Genomic DNA, 21,913 nt, shown 5'->3' with positions numbered 1-21,913 from the left:
TCACCCATTCTTAACAGCCGCCACCACAACCATTATCCGATGTCATGAAAATTACCACTACAAGGACTCTCAGCCTCCCCATCCCCACCACACGCCGTGAGTGTGTGGGCACTGACAGTGACGAACCCCGTTGTATGTTACCATCAACACTAGTCACATGCGACAACTTCTTTTCCCCGTGTTAGTCACTGCCTGACGGCCACCTCAACGTACATAAACGTTATTTTGCCATACGAAATAGAATAATGGATGTGTTGGTGTAGCGTTTAATCGTTGTCTTTAAGGATTGACAAGATATGGGGTTGCTTGCGCTTGTCTGATGATGGATGTTGGTTTGTGCCAGAGAAATGTATAGATTCGCTTCTCACTGGGAGCTAACTGGTTTCTTCCCTCATGAACGTCGCTCTTCAAGAAGTGGAGCGACCTGTGGTAGATCTCCTTCACGGCTGGACGTGATAATGGCACTTGTGTCTGAACAAGGGGTTTTCTTAGCATCCCATCAGTACGACGATATGACCCTTTGGCATGATTCCTGGCTCGGCCATTTGTATAATGGCCGGGCCCATTACCCAAGGGTCGTACCTTCGTGCTCCAGGACCTCACCGTCGACCCTCGCGCCCGTGTCGTTAATCATTTACTTGCCGCTACCTGTGGAGACCGGTGTATAGAGGTGTCCATTAATTATGCGCCCATACAACCCAAGAACAAATCCTGACACGAACGAACATCCTGGAATAAAAGTTGGGCAGTGGTTTGGGGCAGGAGAGCGCGCGTGCGCCCTGAGCAGGTGGGATGTGGACTGTGCCAGAAACAGCAACAGCAGCTGTAGCGACAGCAGCCTTGAGGTGCGGCGGACTGCGTGTGTGTGTGTGTGTGTGTGTGTGTGTGAATGTATCAGTGTGTGGTGGTGGATGTTGCGTCAGTCTTGTTGGTGGTGGTGCTGGTGTTGGTGTGAGCCCGCCCGTGTGTGCCTCTTACCTGGTGTGCTGCTGCAGCTGTTGTGCTCTGCTTGCAGGCACTGATCTCAACAGGCTGTGTTCTCTGTCTCCTGCCCCTTCAGGATCATGACCAGGGTAATGTACAACCCCACTTTTACTCCCACTCTTTCTTTACCCCCCTGCAGTGTCCTCCCTGCAGCCTGGTGTGTTCCTTACCTCTCGTAATGTTAGTTATACTCTCTCTCTCTCTCTCTCTCTCTCTCTCTCTCTCTCTCTCTCTCTCTCTCTCTCTCTCTCTCTCTCTCTCTCTCTCCCGTGTGTTTTGGTGTTTTTTTTTTCTCTGTGTAATGGTTACTCTGTCTCCTCTTTGTTATTCTTAGTTCGTTAGTGTTATATGTGTTACATGCGTTTAGTTTTCGTTTTTGTTCTTTGCCTTGTGTATTCCTTTTGTGTTCTCCGTATTATTCAGTGTTTTGTGTGTTCTTGGGCAAGTTTATTGCTTCCGTGTTGTGCGTGTATTACATGCTTACCGTATTCTGATCTTGAAGTGTTGCTTCAACGATCTGTGCTTAGTACAATTGCTTGAGGAGTTTTGTGTTTATTATATTGCTTGTGTTCTACGTTTTCGCTCCCGTGTTTAATGTTCTTTTTTGTTTATTGCTTGTGCTCTCTGCTTATTGTTTGATTGTTTTTGATGTATCTTTTAGCATTGTTTTATGTTCATTGTATAACTCGTGTTTTGTGTTGTGGATCGTTTCACTGTCTTAGGTTTAATGAATTGCTTCAGTGCTCTATGCTTCGTAGTATGGCTTCAGTGTTCTTAGTACGATGTAATCTGAACTCATTGCTCCTTTGTTCTGTACTTAGTGGATTGCTGTGGTCTTTCATATGTAATTATAATATTTTTCGCTTAGTAGAGTTTGCGTTATCTCATACATTGTTTCGGATATGTCTTGCTTGCTACGCTGTGTGTTTTGTGTGTAATATTTGACGTGGTCTCAATGACTATATTTGCTTTGTTTTTTTGGTGTATTATTTGAATGATTTTGATGGGAGTGTTGATTATATATTCTGGGAATGTTCTTTGTTCTCTGGACTGCTTAAGTGTTCTTTGATTTTTGTTGTTTCGTTGCTATTGTTCTTCACTGATTGTTTACTTGTATAAGTGTTCTGCATTGTTCTGTGGTGTGTTATCGTTTACACTTGCAGTTCTTTGGTTTTTCTCGTTTGGTTGCTCACGATTTTTGTTCCGTGGTGTTAGCGTTATTTTGCTGAGATGTGCCTCTTGTGTTCTTTTTTTTGCCTTGTATTGCCTCAAGTGGTTTTTCTCTGTTGCCTCATTGTTCTTTCGGTCAGTAATGCAGAAATGCTCTGTGCTCCGGGTATTGTCTTCGGTGTTCTCTCTTTTGTGCTTCGGTGCTTAGTCATGGCATTGTTCACCATTGTGGTTGCATTTTCTTGGTTATATCGTTGTGTTCCGTGTGTTGAGCTTGTTGGTTTTCTGGGGGTACTCAGCGATACTTCCGTGTTCAACGTGTATGTGTTGTGTGAGTGGTTTGTTTGTCTTAAGTGTTGCTTTCGTATAGTTGGAATGTTGCCTAATGGATGTGTGTCTGACTTGGTGTTAACCCACCCTGTGAGGCGCCAGTACAGCCCTCGAACACAAAGAGATGATAAGGTAATCTTTTGATTCCGCCGCTTAGGCTACGAGAGAGAGAGAGAGAGAGAGAGAGAGAGAGAGAGAGAGAGAGAGAGAGAGAGAGAGAGAGAGAGGAGGCATCTTAGATATGCGAGGCAGTCATCACTGCAGGGACGAGTGGGTGACCCTCTGTAAGATGGTCCCCCCAGTAAAGTATGAAGCATCTGCTCACTGGAAATAACTTGACAGCTTTGGGGAAGCAGATTTTGCCATGTTCTTTATATCGGTTCTCCAAGATGGTGGAACCTCAAGCATGTTCCTGTTATTGCAAGGCTGAATTGTAGTGTTGTGAAATTGATTGTTCTTTTTTTCCTGGTATTTAACTTGTGGCGGGACATTAGGCAACCCAAGTGCGTCTTGTTTATTTTGGCATTTTTCATATGTTACAAGTTCTTCGATTTCCCCCCCGCTCCTTTTTTTTTTCTACATATCTATCTTATTACTTCTACGTTGTCCTTTCCATTTTTGTTTTGACTCTTTTTATGTTCTTCTCAAATGTTATTATTATTATTATTAAGTATTAGTAATAGTAGTAGAATCAGCTGTAGTAGTATTTTATTGGTGTTTATCTTTATTTATAAATTTACTTGTTGATTGTCTCTGAGAAGCTTATGCTTTGGCATGTCTCCTTTTGTTGGCCATAAATTTTATTCGACCCTCGGCAGTGATCGTAGACCAGTAGGTGGCATGATTTGCAGATTCCCTGTGTTATGCTCAGGAATAGAAACTGTCACGAACATGAATATTTTTCTTCGAGGGTGGGTGGGTGGGTGGGGTGATGTATTCTATGTGTTGAATGTTGCCTTTTGAAATGGTAGAGATTGCATGTTGGTTGAGGCAGGCGTCATATTCAGACCTGTTTATAAAACTTGTTGACTTTCATATGTTCCAAGGTCTGGTGATTGTCCTGGCTCCGTGGGTGAATTCTTTCAAGAGGAAATAACTCCATGACGGCACGAGCCTTGGGTATGATGGCCCTTAGCCTTTGACCTGATCCTCAAGGCTCGGGTCCAAGCCGATTTAACCCCAAGGGTCGTAACGTCGTAATCATGTGTGGTACTGTGTAGCTGAAGAAGAACTTGTAAGAAACAAGAGTTGGCTGCTGTGGACACAGTGGTTGTGGTGTGTTGTGATAAATTACCCGGTGTGTGTGTGTGTGTGTGTGTGTGTGTGTGTGTGTGTGTGTGTGTTCGACTAGGCAAGTAATGAGGAGTGTGTTGCAGCGACTGCTGATGTTGCTGTGATGGCTGGGTTGGGGCAGGTTCCAGTTACGGCATTGTTGTGTTGATAGATACTTCTTCCGGAAGTTCCACAGGGCGGGTGGTCAGGTGATGTTTGGGGAAAGACACGGGCTGCTTCCAGCGAGGATGCCCAAGGTCTTGGTTCTGCGGTTGGGTTGGTGTTGCCTGTAGGTGAGGTTTAGGTAGGAGGTATGATGTTGGTGGATTGAAGTTAGGTGAGGGGGGGTTAGCACTGATGGTGGTGGTAGGTGAGGTGTGACTGTGTGTAGTAGGGGTTAGGGTGGTGATGCTGGTGGGAGTTTTAAGTTTTGAAAAGTGGATTAGGGGGTTGGTGTGTAGTGGGGTTGGATTAGGGATGGTAGTGGTAGAGGAGGTTTAGGGAATTTAGGAAGGGGTTGGTTAGTTGTGGGATTAGGGTAGGGGTGGAAGTTCGGCCGTGGGTAGTGGGTTGAGTGAGGTTGGGAAGCTGTGTGTGAGGTAAGGGAGTGATTTACCGATTTGATCAACTCATAGGAAGATTTGGAATATACTTTGTAGAATAGACTTGCCACGTTCAACTTCAGAGGCACAAGACACAAGAATAATGGCTTAGGAGGGAAGGGTTGGGTGGGGGGGGGGGGGCCACGTGCACACCCTAACAGGCAGGCAGTAGGGAGAGGGAAGGGCACGTGCACACCCTGGCAGGCAGGAGTGGTGGGGGAGGGGCGCGTGCAGGCAGGAGGGAGGGAGTGGTGGGTGTGAAGGGTGGGGAATCCCTGCGGGGAGGGAGGGAGTGAGGGAGGGTTCAGGCGGACCGCCCCGCTGATCGTGTGCTGCAGCAGCAGCATCATCATCATCGGTCTAGTCCAGCTGCTGCTGCTGCTGATGTTCTACTGACCTGAGCAGAATTACTCCAGTCTTCCCCTCCGGCCGTTGCTTCTACCCCACACTCCTCGTACGACATAGAATACGAAGATCTAAGAGCAGCGTGCTGTCGGGTACTTCTTATGGCTGTTTGTGATACTGGGAGAGATCAGAAGCCCAGAGATCCCTGATGTAAGACTAGGAAAACAAACGGATGACACAGGGAAAAATACGCAGTTAATGCCGGCCGCGGATTTGAAAGTATTTGAGAGGTGTGTTCTTAAATATATCCATGGCACTGTCTTCGTCTGCTACGATTGTTTAATCATTCCGTATGTTGAGTTGATTGGTTAGTCATTCCGTCTGTTAAGCCTTGTGAAAAGAAAAAAAAAAAGCGTTTCGCTCCCTTCTCAGGGGAATGGTTTACCCACAAGTTTGTATCTTTTGCTTCGTGTGTAATTAGACGTATCTAGTCCTTGAGAGCTTCTGTGCATCAAGATCTCCATGGTCTTGGATAGTCGTGAATGGTCTTGGATAGTCAGTCGTGAATACCTTTAACAAACCACTTCTTTAACCTCTTAACCTCATCTTTTTCCTCAAGTTTGAGGCGCGAAGTCGGCTGTCAGAGGAATTATTTCTTGTCTTTTGTTTATGTAGGGTGAGCGAATCTGAACCCTGTTTACCAAGGGGAATGTAACTGTGATCTGTAGAGAAAAAAAAAAACATTAGTTACCCATATTTTACGTCCCTCGTCTTTATATATGAATCGTACAACTATGTTTGCCTTAGATATCCTGTTCAAGTGTCCAGGTAACTGTAGATTATTTGGAGGCCATTACACCAACGTCTTTTTCCGTGTTTAACATGTGTAGTAGCGCGACTGAATTCGTGCTGTTGCTTGTGTTGCCACCACCGATGTAGTAAAACTTCGCTGTTATTGAAATTGAATTTCATTTTTTTTTTATGCTTGAACCCAGGTTATCTGTCGCAGGAGTAAGATCATTTATTTTCCATTCCCGCCCATTCCACCTGTGCCACGCTTATCGCGCGCGCACACACACACACACACACACACACACACACACACACACACACACACACGTCAAACTTGAGTCTTCCAGTGATGGCCATCTTTCCCAGTAACATGGGCATCACTGATTTCCCCGGTTACTTCTCCCCCAGTCTACCCATTTCTCTCTCTCTCTCTCTCTCTCTCTCTCTCTCTCTCTCTCTCTCTCTCTCTCTCTCTCTCTCTCTCTCTCGCTTCCACCTCATTCCTCTCCACCGTACTCCTGAATGCGAGAAATGAAAAAAAAAAGAGAAGAAATTTCAAAGTCTCTGCACGTGTTAAGGTATTTATTGTTGGGGTTGCGGGAGGAGCGTCGTGTTTACTGCCATCCATGTTTACTCGTCGTGTTAGTGCCGCCCGGGGCCCCGAGTCTGGGCAGGGTGGTCATCCCTTCAGACCTCCAGTGGAAGCAGTACCTCAGGAGGAGAAGTAGCACTGGGAGGGCTCTGCTCCCCACCCACCCGCCTGCCTGCCTGCCTACCTACCTAGCCTAGCCCTCCCCGACCCTCCGCCATATGTGTCATCCGGGATTTCCTCTGTTCTTTCCCGTGCCTCGGGTTCCGCGTCCCTTCCCCGCATTTCCCCTCCCCTGTAAGTCGATATTCTCCGCCTAGTTTGCCGTTCGTAGCTTTCCTGCTCTCTGGTTCTATTTGTTATCCCCTTTCCTGTTTCTGTCTCTGTTACCCCTTTCCTCTCTTCCACTTGTTATCCTCTTATTCCCATGTTGTTCCCACATTTCTTGCTGTTTTCCTTCTTTTTCCCCTCGAGGTAAATGAACGAGCGGAAGGGGGGGAGGGGGGGGGGGGTGTAAGACCACGTGGCGAGGCGGCATTGGCTGCCCCGTCATCGGCTTGTAAACAAATCCCTCCGTAGCGAGGCTAGCCGGTGTGGTGTGGATGTACGTACGTTACGCCATTATGGTCATCCACGGCAGACAGGAGTGACGTCACGTTAGTGACGTCACTCTAAGTCCTTTCTGCGGATGACCGTAACGGCACATTGTGTAGGTCTCGACCCCGTCAAGCCGCGCCGGGTGCCGTCCCCCGGGCTTAGACGGTCGCTATCAGAGATTTGTTTACACGCGGTTGACCAGCCAGCCAATACGGCCCCGCCACGTGGACTCCACCGGGAGGATCCGCAGGGTCTTGGGTTGTCTGCATCCCCCGTGGCCCACCACCCACCGGTGGAACATTGTCTGACTCACAAGTGGGGGCCCGCCCCACGCCCTGAAATCTCTTCGCTATTTTCTCTTTGGTTCTCACTCTGTCTCTACTACAATTTGTCCACCCACTCATCTTCGTGTCCCTTGAACGCAGTCGTCTTTTCTCTCTCGAGCATGGCTTGGCCTTTGACGTGACCCTTTGCCGTGAGGTTAAAGTGCTTGGGCCATATAACCCCCCAGGTGGTGGTACCGTGTGGTAACTCAAGGATGGGGCCGTCTTGTTCGACGGGTTGGTGGCTCCTTCAAAGCTGTGCGTCATCGTTAACGTAAGAGCTCCTCGCGGAAGCCATCGCCACGATCGCAGTTTCGGTAGGCCTGCCGTTGTGTTCTTGTGGGTGTTGGGATAATGCCAGCGGAGTTGAGAATGTAGCTGCAACACACAGTCTTCCAGGTGTTGATGTGTTTAAAGCGTGTGCCGTGTGCTAATAAGGCTGTATTCGATCGTTTGTTAGACGTTATGGAAGTAGCCAGCTGGCTATCCTGTCTCTGTCTACATAGATAATTAGATGATGTTACTGTACCCCAGCGGATAACCTCGTCATTGACCATCACATCTCATCTTCGTCTCTACCTCTAGTGTCCCTTCTCCATATTTGGATGTATTTATGATTGAGGTTTCTGCCCATGGTCTAGTCATACACTATCAAGTCTTGTGTTATCTGTCCTGTCCACATCGACTTTCTGCTGCATTCCCTCTCCCGTTTCTCCGTTCAGCTACCCTTCCCGTCGTGTTTTCTTTATCTTTCTCTCAATTTCGTCTCGTCAAAAAATATTTTCCTTATTCCACGTCAGGTTTGCCATATTCGTTGCGTTTCCCCAGTTATCACCCCTTTTCTCATTTACGTTTTTCATTCCGCTCCCTCGTCTTTTCCCTGTATTACTTCCTTTGTTTCCTCATCATAGCGTCATTCCTCCAGTTCTTGTCTGGTTCTCTCTTCCTAACCTGCTGGAGGTGCTGCTCGTAGCGTGCCAGCTGTACCCGTCCTCCTTATCTTATCTCGGTTATTCTTGTCCTCGCCCACCCCACTGCCGTCGCTCTCCTTGGTTGACGTAGTGCCGCCCGCTCTTTTGTCGCAGTATGGAAGCCCCAGTCGGAGAGGAGTCGTATAGTCTTGTTTCCCGACCCCCTAGAGCACGGCGGCATTTGCGACCCTCGGGTGTGATGCTACTCGACCTTGAATGTCCAGAGATCTACGGCAGGGCCGATATACCCAGGGGGTTCGTACCCTGTTGTACGGGGGATCAACGTGAGGGTGTGGTGATCTGCCAGACACGACCGGGACTCAGGAGTCTTTTATGGCCTTTGATGACCTGGGAGGGTATCCACCGCCTCCAGTAATACATAGTTATTAAACACAGTCGACTTTGATATGATTAACCGGATGACTATTTGACTTGAGAATAAGCCGATGATGATTATTTTGTTAAGAAGGAAGAAGTGATGTGAGGGACGTTCATAATAACACATACACCGTCAGGACTGGGTATGGTGTGAGCCTCCTGGAAGGGAGGTTACCCACCCAGGAGACAGGAGTACCCCGCTGGTCGCTCGCCTCACGTATTGCAAGAAGTGTAGACGTCAGCGCCTCCACCTGATTGGGCCAGAGGATTGCCTCCCACCGTCTCGTAACTGATTGGCTAAGAAGTTTTCCTAGTGTTGTCGTCGGCGGGATACAGGAACTTGGAATAGGAGATCCTCGTACCATTAGTTGTTGTTGTTGCCGTTGTTGTTATTAAAAGTTCCGTTGGGTTGTGTTTAAAGTAGTCTAACCTGACGTAGCCTCCGTCCATCATGTTGTACCTGTACCTGCAGGCGCCGTCCCTTAGTTAAGAGATAACGAGTTAACTCGCCCGTGGTAGTAAACATCAGCGACCAAGTTTCCAGCTGACGAGAATTATTGCCAAGGGTGGTGGAGTGTCTGGTTCATCATCTGTCGTTGGTGTCAGGTCTTGCCGTTATTAGATCAGGTTTTGATTTTAGGACGGCGCTGCTCAGTCCGGTTGCAAAGTTGAATAGCCAAAGTAAAAGGTGTTACGGGTCGCGGGCCGACTCGGGGTTGCCGGTCATCGGTGCGGCAGAGGGAGCAACGTGTGTCTCGCAAGACCGCATGCCCTGTGTAATACGTACGACTTATAATAGGGGAAGGGATGCACACCTGTTATAGGAACAAGGTGCGGGTTAGACAGGAATGCAGACGTTAGTGGAATAGCTTTATCGCAGTGGAAGGGAGTGAGTTGGCAGTGGGAGGAGCGAACACCTGTGATAGATTGGCTTGGAGCATCTGTTGCAAGGGAATGGGATACTGTGGTGCAGGTTTTTTTTTTTTTTTTTTTGTAAAAGCAGGAGTGACGTGGTGATAGCGGAGGATTGTACCGAAGTACGGTAAGGACTTAACCCTGGTGGGATGCCCAGGTATAGAAGGAATGACAGGTAGGGAGGAGGAGCACAGCTGTGTTGCAAGGAATAACTTATGGGGTAGAAGGCGAAACGTGGCACCTCTTTTGACAGTGAATGACTTTACACAGTGAGAGGGAAGTGACCTTAGATGCATGATAGAGAGCAGTCTCTTTAAAACGCCTGTTCCATTATAATGACGGGAGATCACATCTGTATTGAGAATAATACAGAAACGCTTGCCCCCTTGTATAGGTCGTGGAGTAGACCCTTGTGAGGAAGTAATTAGTGGTATGATGAGTACGTACCTGTAATAAGCAGGTGTAGTATTGTACTTATCGTAAGGTCATCACAAACAGTTGCTTGTGGGAATAGAGCACACCTCTCGTTTGATAGTGCCATGAATAACTGGTCTTTCACTAGAAGTAAGACCTTGAGCACGACCCGTGGATTTGATGGCATTGCCTGTGAATCAAAGTTCACTGTATCATACCCAGGGATCGTACGGTCGTGCTCCACAGCCAAGCCCATCATACCTAGGAGTCGTATTATCATGCCTCGAAGATTAGCCCATCAAACCCAAAGGGTCGCAGCACCACCGTGCTTCAGAGGTTAGGCCATTATACCAAACGGTTGTACAGTCGTGCTCCACACACACAGTGGTTGTACCGTCTCATGCTAAAGTTTAGGGCTTTAGGCCTTATCAGTCAAGGGTCTTGCTCTTATGCTCGATTCTTTTCGTTTTCTCTTGAGCCTTTAGACGAGTTTCCTGACTTCATCACCCACTGTCTCCTTCTCTGTTCCTCCCATTACTACTCCACTTCCACATTTCCTCCTGACCTGTTCTTATGCATGACAATGATAGTTTCCTGGAAGTTAAGAAGTGACAAGCAAGATTAAATAAATACCATTATATATATATATATATATATATATATATATATATATATATATATATATATATATATATATATATATATATATATATATACGTACACACACACACACAGACAATAAGTAAAGGTTTGATTAAGAGTCACGCTGCGGGAACTAGCTTGAAGGCTAGCGTCCACGAGTATGTGCTCGTGGCCATAACACGGGCAATAACATTGGATGGATTTAATGAAGCTGGAACTCCTGAAGGTGCACCTCCCCAAGGTTAAGAGCCCTTGGGCACGACGGTACGATTCTTGAGCATAACTGTAACAGTATCTTGAGGACGATGGTAGTACGTTCGTTGAGCCTGGCGGCACGATCCTCGAGCACCTTGGTGGTACGATCCTTAACACGGCGGTACGACTCTGGAGCACGATGTGCCATCGTGTCCAAGGAGGGTCTCATCGTCACGTTAAAAAGGGTTTAAGTTGAAGCGTTTCGCTGCGTTTGGCAGTTAGTGACTTGTAATGGTGTGCATATTGGTCCACAGGTGATACATGGCTCCACACTCATGTCTGATTGGGGGGTTAGGAGATGGCCACATGTGTGTGTTGGTAGTAATGAACAGGCACAGGGGGAGTACAGATGTAGATAGTGAACAGTTGGCACTATTGTACACCCTTAAGGGGCACCTCTGGCAAGCGTCGGTAGTATAGGCGAGTGCTGATGCTGTAGAAGTGGCAGCGTTTACATCACCTGTGGCGGAAGTTCTTCATGGACAGGTGCTGTTGGTGGTGCACAGGTGACAGCGTTTTAGAACACCTGTGAAAATCATTCATTATAATGACGGTGGCTGCACCAGATGTGGGAAGTGAGGAACAGTGTGTGGTGATGTTGATGGTGAACAGGTGATGTTGATTGTGGTGGTTGTTGCCGGTGATGTACTACTGTGGCCAACATGAGCATATGTGGCTATGTCTAGGTATTGAGATAAGGGTTCCTCCCTCGCTTTTACTTGATATGTAAGATTCCTTGTTAACCCATTCTAACTAGTTAGGGAGCTAATGATCATACCCTTCTTTGTTTCTGACGGGATTTGAGAGACGAGGCCCGCTGGCGCAGAATACACGCTCTACAGTTATGGTATCCCCTTTTAAAACCGTGGAAAAGATTCCGGAATTACGTAGATTTGATGGTCCTGCGGCTAGATTGGTTCATAAGAGTGGGAGATGTGTGTATGTGTGTGTGTGTGTGTGTGTGTGTGTGTGTGTGTGTGTGTGGTGGGGGGTGGGAGTTACTGGAACTGTTGGGGTTTCAGTGTAGAGGTCTTTACAAATGCTACTTCTTGGAATGTGACCTTCGTACCATTGGATGTCATCCTCCTTCCAGACCTCCTGCCGCTGGGATTTATGGGTAAGGATCATGTGTGTGGTGCGCGGTAGTGCTGAGGGTGTAGTAGTAGGCAGGTGGGTCGTTGGTTGGGCTGGGCTCACCCAGGCAACAGCCCATAAGTAATGCACGTGTGGCCTATAACTAAATGGGTTGTGGTATGCGCTCAACCTTTACCGAAGTTTTGTTTAGCCGGGCGTGTACTGCGTTGTGGCACCTGGCTGCACTGTCGTTTTGATACTGTCGCTGTATCAGATTTGTCTTATAACGTGTAACCCCTTGACCACGACAGGATGACCATTGGGTGTGGTGGCCCATGGCTTGACCCTCAACGGTCTGGTGAAATGCCCAGGTCATCTTGCTTAAGTGTTGAACCATCGTTCTCAAGAGGTTAATATAAGGAAGTATATTGTGCACGTCATGTCCGTCCCTAGACAGTGTGGGTCTCGCTACCATCATCCGATATTGATGTACGGTTATCTATCTATCAATATATATATATATATATATATATATATATATATATATATATATATATATATATATATATATATTATCCCTGGGGATAGGGGATTAAGAATACTTCCCACGTATTCCCTGCTTGTCGTAGAAGGCGACTAAAAGGGGAGGGAGCGGGGGGCTGGAAATCCTCCCCTCTCGTTTTTTTTTTAATTTTCCAAAAGAAGGAACAGAGGGGGCCAGGTGAGGATATATATATATGTGTGTGTGTGTGTGTGTGTGTATTCCTGAGTCCACAGGGAAAAATGAAACACGATAAGTGTTTCATTTTCCCCGTGGACTCTTTGGAATATCTTGATCACGAGCAAAATTGTGATCCTTTCCAAGATATATATATATATATATATATATATATATATATATATATATATATATATATATATATATATATATATTGCACTCATTTGTTCTGTAATAGAGTCTAGTAATCCATTGTGAAAATGGTGTTAAACTGGGGATCTGTTATGTGGAATACCAAGGGTTCAGTGGGACGTATCGTATTGTTTTGGAGTGCTTGGCTGGGGGTAGGTGGATTGTCTTGTGTTGGGGGTGATTGTGCTAACCTCTTGAGCACAGCGATACGGCCTTTGAGCACGACGGTACGATCCTTGAGCACGACGTTACGACTCATGAGTATTTATGACCCAGACCTTAATAGTCAGGTCAGAGGCCAGGCTATGATAACCAGGATTGACATCATGTTCAAGTATCGTTCCGTAATGCTCCAGGGGTTGTCTGCTGCTGCGGCATTGGCGTGTCTCGGGGGTTGGGAGGTGGTGGGTCAGTGGCCCACTAGAGGGATGTCGAACCTCTCACACCCGGCCTGCTTGTTGTGGTGGTCAGGCTTCTCACACTGCCTGTACCGTTGGCTTAGATTTCTCCCCCTTCACTGTCGGTCCGCTCCTTCCCTACTGCCGCTGCTACTTGGAGGCCAAGTCCCAAGTACAAGGGGAGGGAGGGAGAGAGGGTTACTAGCGTAACACCCGACGGAACGAGTGATTGTGGTGATCATATGGAAGGGGTGTGGACGGCATGGGAAGGAGGGCGGGGAGAGTTTTCCCGCGCCGTTCCGACACTCTCACTATGTCAGGTGTGGATCATGTGTGTGGGTGAGTAAACGGCAAGCCAGTTTTGTCGACGCTAGGTGACACTAACCCCGCTCCACACCCTCTGAGAATTCTGTTGGTGGTGGTGATATGGCAACCGCGCGATCGATCGACAGTAACGATGTGGCTCTCGGGCTCCCCGATGTACGATGATTGCCATGTTCACCCAGACGCCAAAAAGGTTCGATGATGGAAGCTGCAGGCCTAAGGGACTCTCAGTCTGCATAAGAATATGATGGTATGACACACATCATGACGTCCTTGTCGGCATTTGGCTGGAAATGATAGCGATGGTGGAAGTATTATGTAACTGTCGTTCCAGTCCAGCAGTGCGACTGTGTGATGACGTAACTTGTCTGCAGTTCGACGGCTCGGAACTCAGAGTGACTGGACTAGCTTGGTTAGATCTCTTGAGGTTTGGTGACATTTTCATCGTTTATATATTTTAGTGATGGTATGGTCGGTAGTTGAGTTGTTAGGGTGTTTAGATGTTTTGTTAAGTTGTATGAGAGATCATGGTCCTAGCTAGGGGGGTAGTGAAAGATAGTGGTGTGTGTGTGTGTAAGGTCGTGGTCGATGTCGATCGTTGTTGTGGTTGGTGGCGTTGGTGTGAGAGCGGTGGTTCGAGAGTGAAGCGGGGTGGGGGCGGCGAGGACAGCGGTTTGTGACGTGGTTGGCTTGGGAATGAATGACTCTCACCACACGAGGGAGACAGTCTGGTGTGTAGAACACGAGAGGATTACCTCCTTACTCTAACAGATATGACTTTTACTCGCGTACGTCGAATGTATACTACTGTTACTTGAGCACTTTCAGAAGTATCGTTTACTTGATATTTTTTTTTTTCGCTTGTCTTGTTACTTGCTGCTTTTGGGATGGAGTCAAGTTTGGTTATATATTGCTACACTCCACCCGCGTCACGTCGCTGGAAATGTATCCACATTGACCGAGCCACCTCCCATCCCACTAGCAAAGTGATGAGTCCTCCAGATCAAAAGAAACTGATGTCGAATAGACGTATAATTTTTTTTCCAGATAATGCAATTGTGTAAGAATGAAAGATAATCCATAAATAATCAACGTAATTAAGATAACGACCGAAAGCTACAGTAATTCGTTACTTGCCACCGCTGCTGGTGACGATGCTAGGGGTGAGGCTGTGCTGGTTCCTGGACATGGCAAGTATTGACGGTTCCCGGAACACCTGCTACCGAATGTTGACGGGGGAGCGACTGCCGCTACACGCAAACCAACCGTTGTTGATGGAGAGTACTGCTGCAACACACCAGCCAACCATTTTTGACGGGGGTCACTGCCGCCACACGCCAACCAACCATTTTTGACGGGGGAGTCACTGCTGCAACACACTAGCCAACCATTTTTGACGAGATCACTGCCACCATACACCAGCTAACCAGTATTGACGGGTGAGTTGCTGCCGGTGCACGCCAGACATCCAGTGTTGACGGGGAAGTATGCCGCTACACGCAAGCCAACCATTGTTGACGGGGAAGTCACTGCCGCTACACGCCAGCCAACCATTGCTGACGGGAGTCTGCCGCTACACGCCAGCCAACCAGTGTTGACGGGGAAGTCATGCCGCTACACGCCAGCCAACCATTATTGACGAGGGAGTCACTGTCGCTGCATTCAAACTTTCACCCGTGGTCATTTCCTTTCATTTTTTTTTTTTTTTTGTGCAGAGGCTGTTCTTGTCATCCATAAGAATCATTTTGAGGATACTATTTTCTGTGAGTTCTTTCTTTTAATTGTAATCGTTTTGCCTCATTCCTGAGGTTTGGTTACCCGAGTATGTACTTTGGTTAGTCATCCAAAAGTATTCTTTCTCGGCTGATTCTGCTTCCATGCTTGGTGTAGCGTCTGTTTCTCCGTAAGTCAAGTCTTGTTTCCTTGTGTGTTTTTTTTGGAGCAGTCTTTAGTCGGCCTGGTCTTTGTCTTCATTTATCTGCTGGTTTTTCTCTTGTCATCACTTTTTTCCCTCAATTGTCTCGGGTTTCCTGTTTCCAGCGGTCTTTTTTTTTCCGTTGAATTATTGGGCTTTGATTTTTTTCAGTCGGGTATCCTGTTTTCTTTGTCTTCGGGCTGCGGATTTTTTTTTTTTTTTTATCTTTTTAAGCCGTCACATGTTTTCCATTTCAGTCCGACTCTTACTTTATTTTTTCGTTTAATTTTATCGTTTGTCTTCTGGCCTACGTTAGTATCCGTTAATTGATTTTCTTAGTTCATCCTCCGTGCTTTGATGTCTTCGGCAGTGTCCTTTCTTTATCATATTTCTCCCCCCCCGTATATTTATAATCTAATTTGAATGCTGAATAATTTTCAAGGAATCTTGATATGCATACAAACCTAGGTATTTTAAATTTTTTTAATTTTTTTTCTTTTTTTCTTTTCGAACTTTGTTGTGTTATTTGGTGTACGGTGTTTTTTTTTATTTCAACTATATTTTCATTGAAATGTAATTTTCCTTCTTTTGAGTTTTCGGTAAACAGTAGATTTTTTTTTCTCTATATGATCTGAACCTTTTCCATGTCGATTTATTTTTGTTTATATTCAGTACAGTTGTAAGACCATCGTGTTTTTCAGGACAAGTTCCTTGAATTATTATGACTGTGCCTATTAATGAGGAAAGCTGTCACTCCCGTTAGTTTACTTAATGAGCATCAATTTTATCGTGGGCTTTTTCTTTTCATCTTTTTTTTTTCTGAGGTAAAGGTTTATGAGGAGCGTTCAGTACGAGGTAAATTAACGCTTGCTAATGAGGTGACTTCCGGTCGAGATTTTTGAGCTTTGACCTCGTGTGAAGCTTGCCCATGGCGGTGTTATGGGGGGGGAGGGGTTGAAGTCCTCGAAGTTGTTAGTTGGGGTTGTAGGGTGGCGTTAGTGGTTCGTGAGTGTGAATAGGGATCTAGAACCAAAGAATTAGGGGTTTGGATTGTCCTAAAGGATCGTTTAGCGACTGACAAGCGGGTGTTTCTTGCGTGTTATAGGGATCAGCCAGTATATGTTGAGGGTGTTATTGAAGGTACGAAAGGATCAAGTTACGAAGGTTTGAGATGTAAACTTCATCACTCAGATATTCAGGTGGACAGTATGACTCACGCCAGGCCAGTGTGATGTCTTAATGTGAATGATGAATTGTTTCTGTATTGATGTTTTCCTTGTATGATTTCATTGTTGATTCTGGGACAGGTGAGAAACAATTGCACATACCTATCTTTTGTGTGTCGTAGAAGGCGTCTAAGAGGGACGGGGCTGAAAATCCTCTCCCTTCTGTGCTATTACTTTCTAAATGTAGGGACAGGAGGAGGAGTAGAACGAGGATTTTTTTAATTTCCTGGAAGATTCAGTCGTCTCTTGCTGGTGTTATCTTGCTAAGGCGCTTCAGGGCAGCAAACTATATATAGAGAATTAAATTCGATGTATGAAACATGTTGAACATGCGTGTTATTGATGTAAGTTGAATGTGCTTAGCAGGAACGTCTGTTTGACGTGTTCCTCGAATGTTTAGAAAAAGGGAGTTTGGAAGGCCGTCAGGACGGGACCCCAGACTTTATGAAGCTAAGGTCGCCTCTGGGTCTCCGTCACCCCCCCCCCCCTGCCTTTCTGTTCTAGGGTGAGATGGGGGGGGGGGAGGTCCAAGCTTCTGCCCTCTCCCCAACCCTACTTACAAGGGGAGGGTAGCTCCTCCACCCCATTACCCCCCAATGACAATGGGTGGGTCCCGTTCTCAGCACTGCCAGGATATTGGGCTCCCCTGCAGCCCATCCATCCCAGAACCCCTCCTTTATACCCCAGTGCCTCGTGGTGTAAGAATGGTCGAGGGGAAGGGTGCAACCATCTCAGTATCTCTCCTCCATACCCCCTGGCTCCATCATCCCAGAATAGGGGAAGGGGGGAAACGCTTCTCTCCCCATAATCCCAGGAGGTTAGGAGGCTCTGTCCCGGGATCGGTATCGTCTGTGCACTCCCAAGATTGGGTTGGACTTCCCTTCCCATCCCACCCCCTCCATATCTACAAACCCCACAACCTCAGGATGGAGAGAGGGATCCCCCACCTCCTCTACCACCTTAGCATGCAGGGCGGTTGTCCCACGCACTCCCGTGGTCCCCCTGCCCAATCCTAGCGCGGGGGAATGCTGATTCCCAACCCCACCCCCACCATACACACCAAGGACGGAGGGCTCCGGAGCCCCTCCCCCCAAATCCTCCGTGGTCCCTAAGGATTATGATGGAGGATGGAGCCTCCTCTTGGAGGGGAGAAAAAAAATCCCATTCTTAACTTTGCAACAATGGGAGCTTTCCCCTCCCTTCCCCATTCCTGGGATATGGAGGGAGCTCCGTTGTTTACATCCCTCTCCCCCATATTATATTTGGGATAGACGGACCTCCACCCCCCCCCCCCCCCCTAGTATACCCTCGACCTCACGTGAACAGGGTGTGGGACGGGTTCTGCTCCTGTCGTCTGATCTTCCCAACCTACTGTATTCAGAGGATGTAGGGGGGGGGGGGGGGGCTGGGCTTCGATTCCCCCATGCTGAGTGCCTGGGGAAGTTATGTCTCCGTGTCTGTGGTCAGTACATCAGATCGGGTTTTAGATCGTGTTCTGATTACCACTAGACGGGAGTCGTGTGTGCGTTCACTGTCGGTCGACGGATCGGCTCATTACATGCACTTCATTGTATAAAAGGAGCTATAGGGAAATGACAAGTTGTCATCTGCTCGCTGTCACGATATTTAAACCAAGGAAAAAAAGAATAAATTGTTTGTTAGCGATATTTAAACCGAGGAAAAAAAAAAGAATAGCTTGTTTGTTAGCGCACAACAGCTGACGTAACATCTATCGAAAGATGTCACATATGAATCGTTCCCTTCTGACATGTTTAACACGGAGTATATTACAAGGCTTAGACAAGCTACACTACGCGGTTACTTAATTACTTTGGGAACTACGTATGGCCAAGGTCTTTTGTCGTTTGCTTACGTAGTGTATATAAGGGGAAACCTAATTCGTGTGTGTGTGTGTGTGTGTGTGTGTGCACCCGGGCACAGTTAACCAACATCTAAGTTTGATATATTTGAATGAATGTAGTTGGGTCAGTACATTGGAAGATAACAGACCTGATTGTCTATGATGTGGTTATCTGCTGGGGGTCAGTACATTGGAAGATAACAGACCTGATTGTCTATGATGTGGTTATCTGCTGGGGGTCAGTACATTGGAAGATAACAGACCTGATTGTCTATGATGTGGTTATCTGCTGGGGGTCAGTACATTGGAAGATAACAGACCTGATTGTCTATGATGTGGTTATCTGCTGGGGGTCAGTACATTGGAAGATAACAGACCTGATTGTCTATGATGTGGTTATCTGCTGGGGGTCAGTACATTGGAAGATAACAGACCTGATTGTCTATGATGTGGTTATCTGCTGGGGGTCAGTACATTGGAAGATAACAGACCTGATTGTCTATGATGTGGTTATCTGCTGGGGGTCAGTACATTGGAAGATAACAGACCTGATTGTCTATGATGTGGTTATCTGCTGGGGGTCAGTACATTGGAAGATAACAGACCTGATTGTCTATGATGTGGTTATCTGCTGGGGGTCAGTACATTGGAAGATAACAGACCTGATTGTCTATGATGTGGTTATCTGCTGGGGGTCAGTACATTGGAAGATAACAGACCTGATTGTCTATGATGTGGTTATCTGCTGGGGGTCAGTACATTGGAAGATAACAGACCTGATTGTCTATGATGTGGTTATCTGCTGGGGGTCAGTACATTGGAAGATAACAGACCTGATTGTCTATGATGTGGTTATCTGCTGGGGGTCAGTACATTGGAAGATAACAGACCTGATTGTCTATGATGTGGTTATCTGCTGGGGGTCAGTACATTGGAAGATAACAGACCTGATTGTCTATGATGTGGTTATCTGCTGGGGGTCAGTACATTGGAAGATAACAGACCTGATTGTCTATGATGTGGTTATCTGCTGGGGGTCAGTACATTGGAAGATAACAGACCTGATTGTCTATGATGTGGTTATCTGCTGGGGGTCAGTACATTGGAAGATAACAGACCTGATTGTCTATGATGTGGTTATCTGCTGGGGGTCAGTACATTGGAAGATAACAGACCTGATTGTCTATGATGTGGTTATCTGCTGGGGGTCAGTACATTGGAAGATAACAGACCTGATTGTCTATGATGTGGTTATCTGCTGGGGGTCAGTACATTGGAAGATAACAGACCTGATTGTCTATGATGTGGTTATCTGCTGGGGGTCAGTACATTGGAAGATAACAGACCTGATTGTCTATGATGTGGTTATCTGCTGGGGGTCAGTACATTGGAAGATAACAGACCTGATTGTCTATGATGTGGTTATCTGCTGGGGGTCAGTACATTGGAAGATAACAGACCTGATTGTCTATGATGTGGTTATCTGCTGGGGGTCAGTACATTGGAAGATAACAGACCTGATTGTCTATGATGTGGTTATCTGCTGGGGGTCAGTACATTGGAAGATAACAGACCTGATTGTCTATGATGTGGTTATCTGCTGGGGGTCAGTACATTGGAAGATAACAGACCTGATTGTCTATGATGTGGTTATCTGCTGGGGGTCAGTACATTGGAAGATAACAGACCTGATTGTCTATGATGTGGTTATCTGCTGGGGGTCAGTACATTGGAAGATAACAGACCTGATTGTCTATGATGTGGTTATCTGCTGGGGGTCAGTACATTGGAAGATAACAGACCTGATTGTCTATGATGTGGTTATCTGCTGGGGGTCAGTACATTGGAAGATAACAGACCTGATTGTCTATGATGTGGTTATCTGCTGGGGGTCAGTACATTGGAAGATAACAGACCTGATTGTCTATGATGTGGTTATCTGCTGGGGGTCAGTACATTGGAAGATAACAGACCTGATTGTCTATGATGTGGTTATCTGCTGGGGGTCAGTACATTGGAAGATAACAGACCTGATTGTCTATGATGTGGTTATCTGCTGGGGGTCAGTACATTGGAAGATAACAGACCTGATTGTCTATGATGTGGTTATCTGCTGGGGGTCAGTACATTGGAAGATAACAGACCTGATTGTCTATGATGTGGTTATCTGCTGGGGGTCAGTACATTGGAAGATAACAGACCTGATTGTCTATGATGTGGTTATCTGCTGGGGGTCAGTACATTGGAAGATAACAGACCTGATTGTCTATGATGTGGTTATCTGCTGGGGGTCAGTACATTGGAAGATAACAGACCTGATTGTCTATGATGTGGTTATCTGCTGGGGGTCAGTACATTGGAAGATAACAGACCTGATTGTCTATGATGTGGTTATCTGCTGGGGGTCAGTACATTGGAAGATAACAGACCTGATTGTCTATGATGTGGTTATCTGCTGGGGGTCAGTACATTGGAAGATAACAGACCTGATTGTCTATGATGTGGTTATCTGCTGGGGGTCAGTACATTGGAAGATAACAGACCTGATTGTCTATGATGTGGTTATCTGCTGGGGGTCAGTACATTGGAAGATAACAGACCTGATTGTCTATGATGTGGTTATCTGCTGGGGGTCAGTACATTGGAAGATAACAGACCTGATTGTCTATGATGTGGTTATCTGCTGGGGGTCAGTACATTGGAAGATAACAGACCTGATTGTCTATGATGTGGTTATCTGCTGGGGGTCAGTACATTGGAAGATAACAGACCTGATTGTCTATGATGTGGTTATCTGCTGGGGGTCAGTACATTGGAAGATAACAGACCTGATTGTCTATGATGTGGTTATCTGCTGGGGGTCAGTACATTGGAAGATAACAGACCTGATTGTCTATGATGTGGTTATCTGCTGGGGGTCAGTACATTGGAAGATAACAGACCTGATTGTCTATGATGTGGTTATCTGCTGGGGGTCAGTACATTGGAAGATAACAGACCTGATTGTCTATGATGTGGTTATCTGCTGGGGGTCAGTACATTGGAAGATAACAGACCTGATTGTCTATGATGTGGTTATCTGCTGGGGGTCAGTACATTGGAAGATAACAGACCTGATTGTCTATGATGTGGTTATCTGCTGTGGGTCAGTACATTGGAAGATAACAGACCTGATTGTCTATGATGTGGTTATCTGCTGGGGGTCAGTACATTGGAAGATAACAGACCTGATTGTCTATGATGTGGTTATCTGCTGGGGGTCAGTACATTGGAAGATAACAGACCTGATTGTCTATGATGTGGTTATCTGCTGGGGGTCAGTACATTGGAAGATAACAGACCTGATTGTCTATGATGTGGTTATCTGCTGGGGGTCAGTACATTGGAAGATAACAGACCTGATTGTCTATGATGTGGTTATCTGCTGGGGGTCAGTACATTGGAAGATAACAGACCTGATTGTCTATGATGTGGTTATCTGCTGGGGGTCAGTACATTGGAAGATAACAGACCTGATTGTCTATGATGTGGTTATCTGCTGGGGGTCAGTACATTGGAAGATAACAGACCTGATTGTCTATGATGTGGTTATCTGCTGGGGGTCAGTACATTGGAAGATAACAGAC

The 21,913-nt window shown here is 46.5% G+C and overlaps 1 protein-coding gene across 3 annotated transcripts in view; it reads left to right on the top strand.

Moving 5' to 3' along the window:
- The window catches only part of Larp4B (La-related protein 4B), a 276,157-nt gene that overhangs the window by 41,501 nt on the left and 212,743 nt on the right, over positions 1-21,913 (top strand). The window contains exon 1 of one of the 3 annotated variants that reach the window (XM_071666632.1): positions 890-1,073. The exons of the other annotated variants lie outside the window; for them this stretch is intronic. Within the exon in view, the coding sequence (XP_071522733.1) occupies positions 1,065-1,073 (9 nt within the window). The 5' untranslated portion in view covers positions 890-1,064. Of the gene's footprint in view, positions 1-889; positions 1,074-21,913 lie in introns of those variants that run through there. 3 annotated transcript variants of the gene reach the window in all.

Source organism: Panulirus ornatus, chromosome 11 (genome assembly GCF_036320965.1).
Source record: "Panulirus ornatus isolate Po-2019 chromosome 11, ASM3632096v1, whole genome shotgun sequence".
In the NCBI taxonomy this organism is placed as follows: Eukaryota; Metazoa; Arthropoda; class Malacostraca; order Decapoda; family Palinuridae; genus Panulirus; species Panulirus ornatus.
Note: the sequence above shows the minus strand (reverse complement) of the source record. Positions and strands in the feature narration are given on the sequence as shown.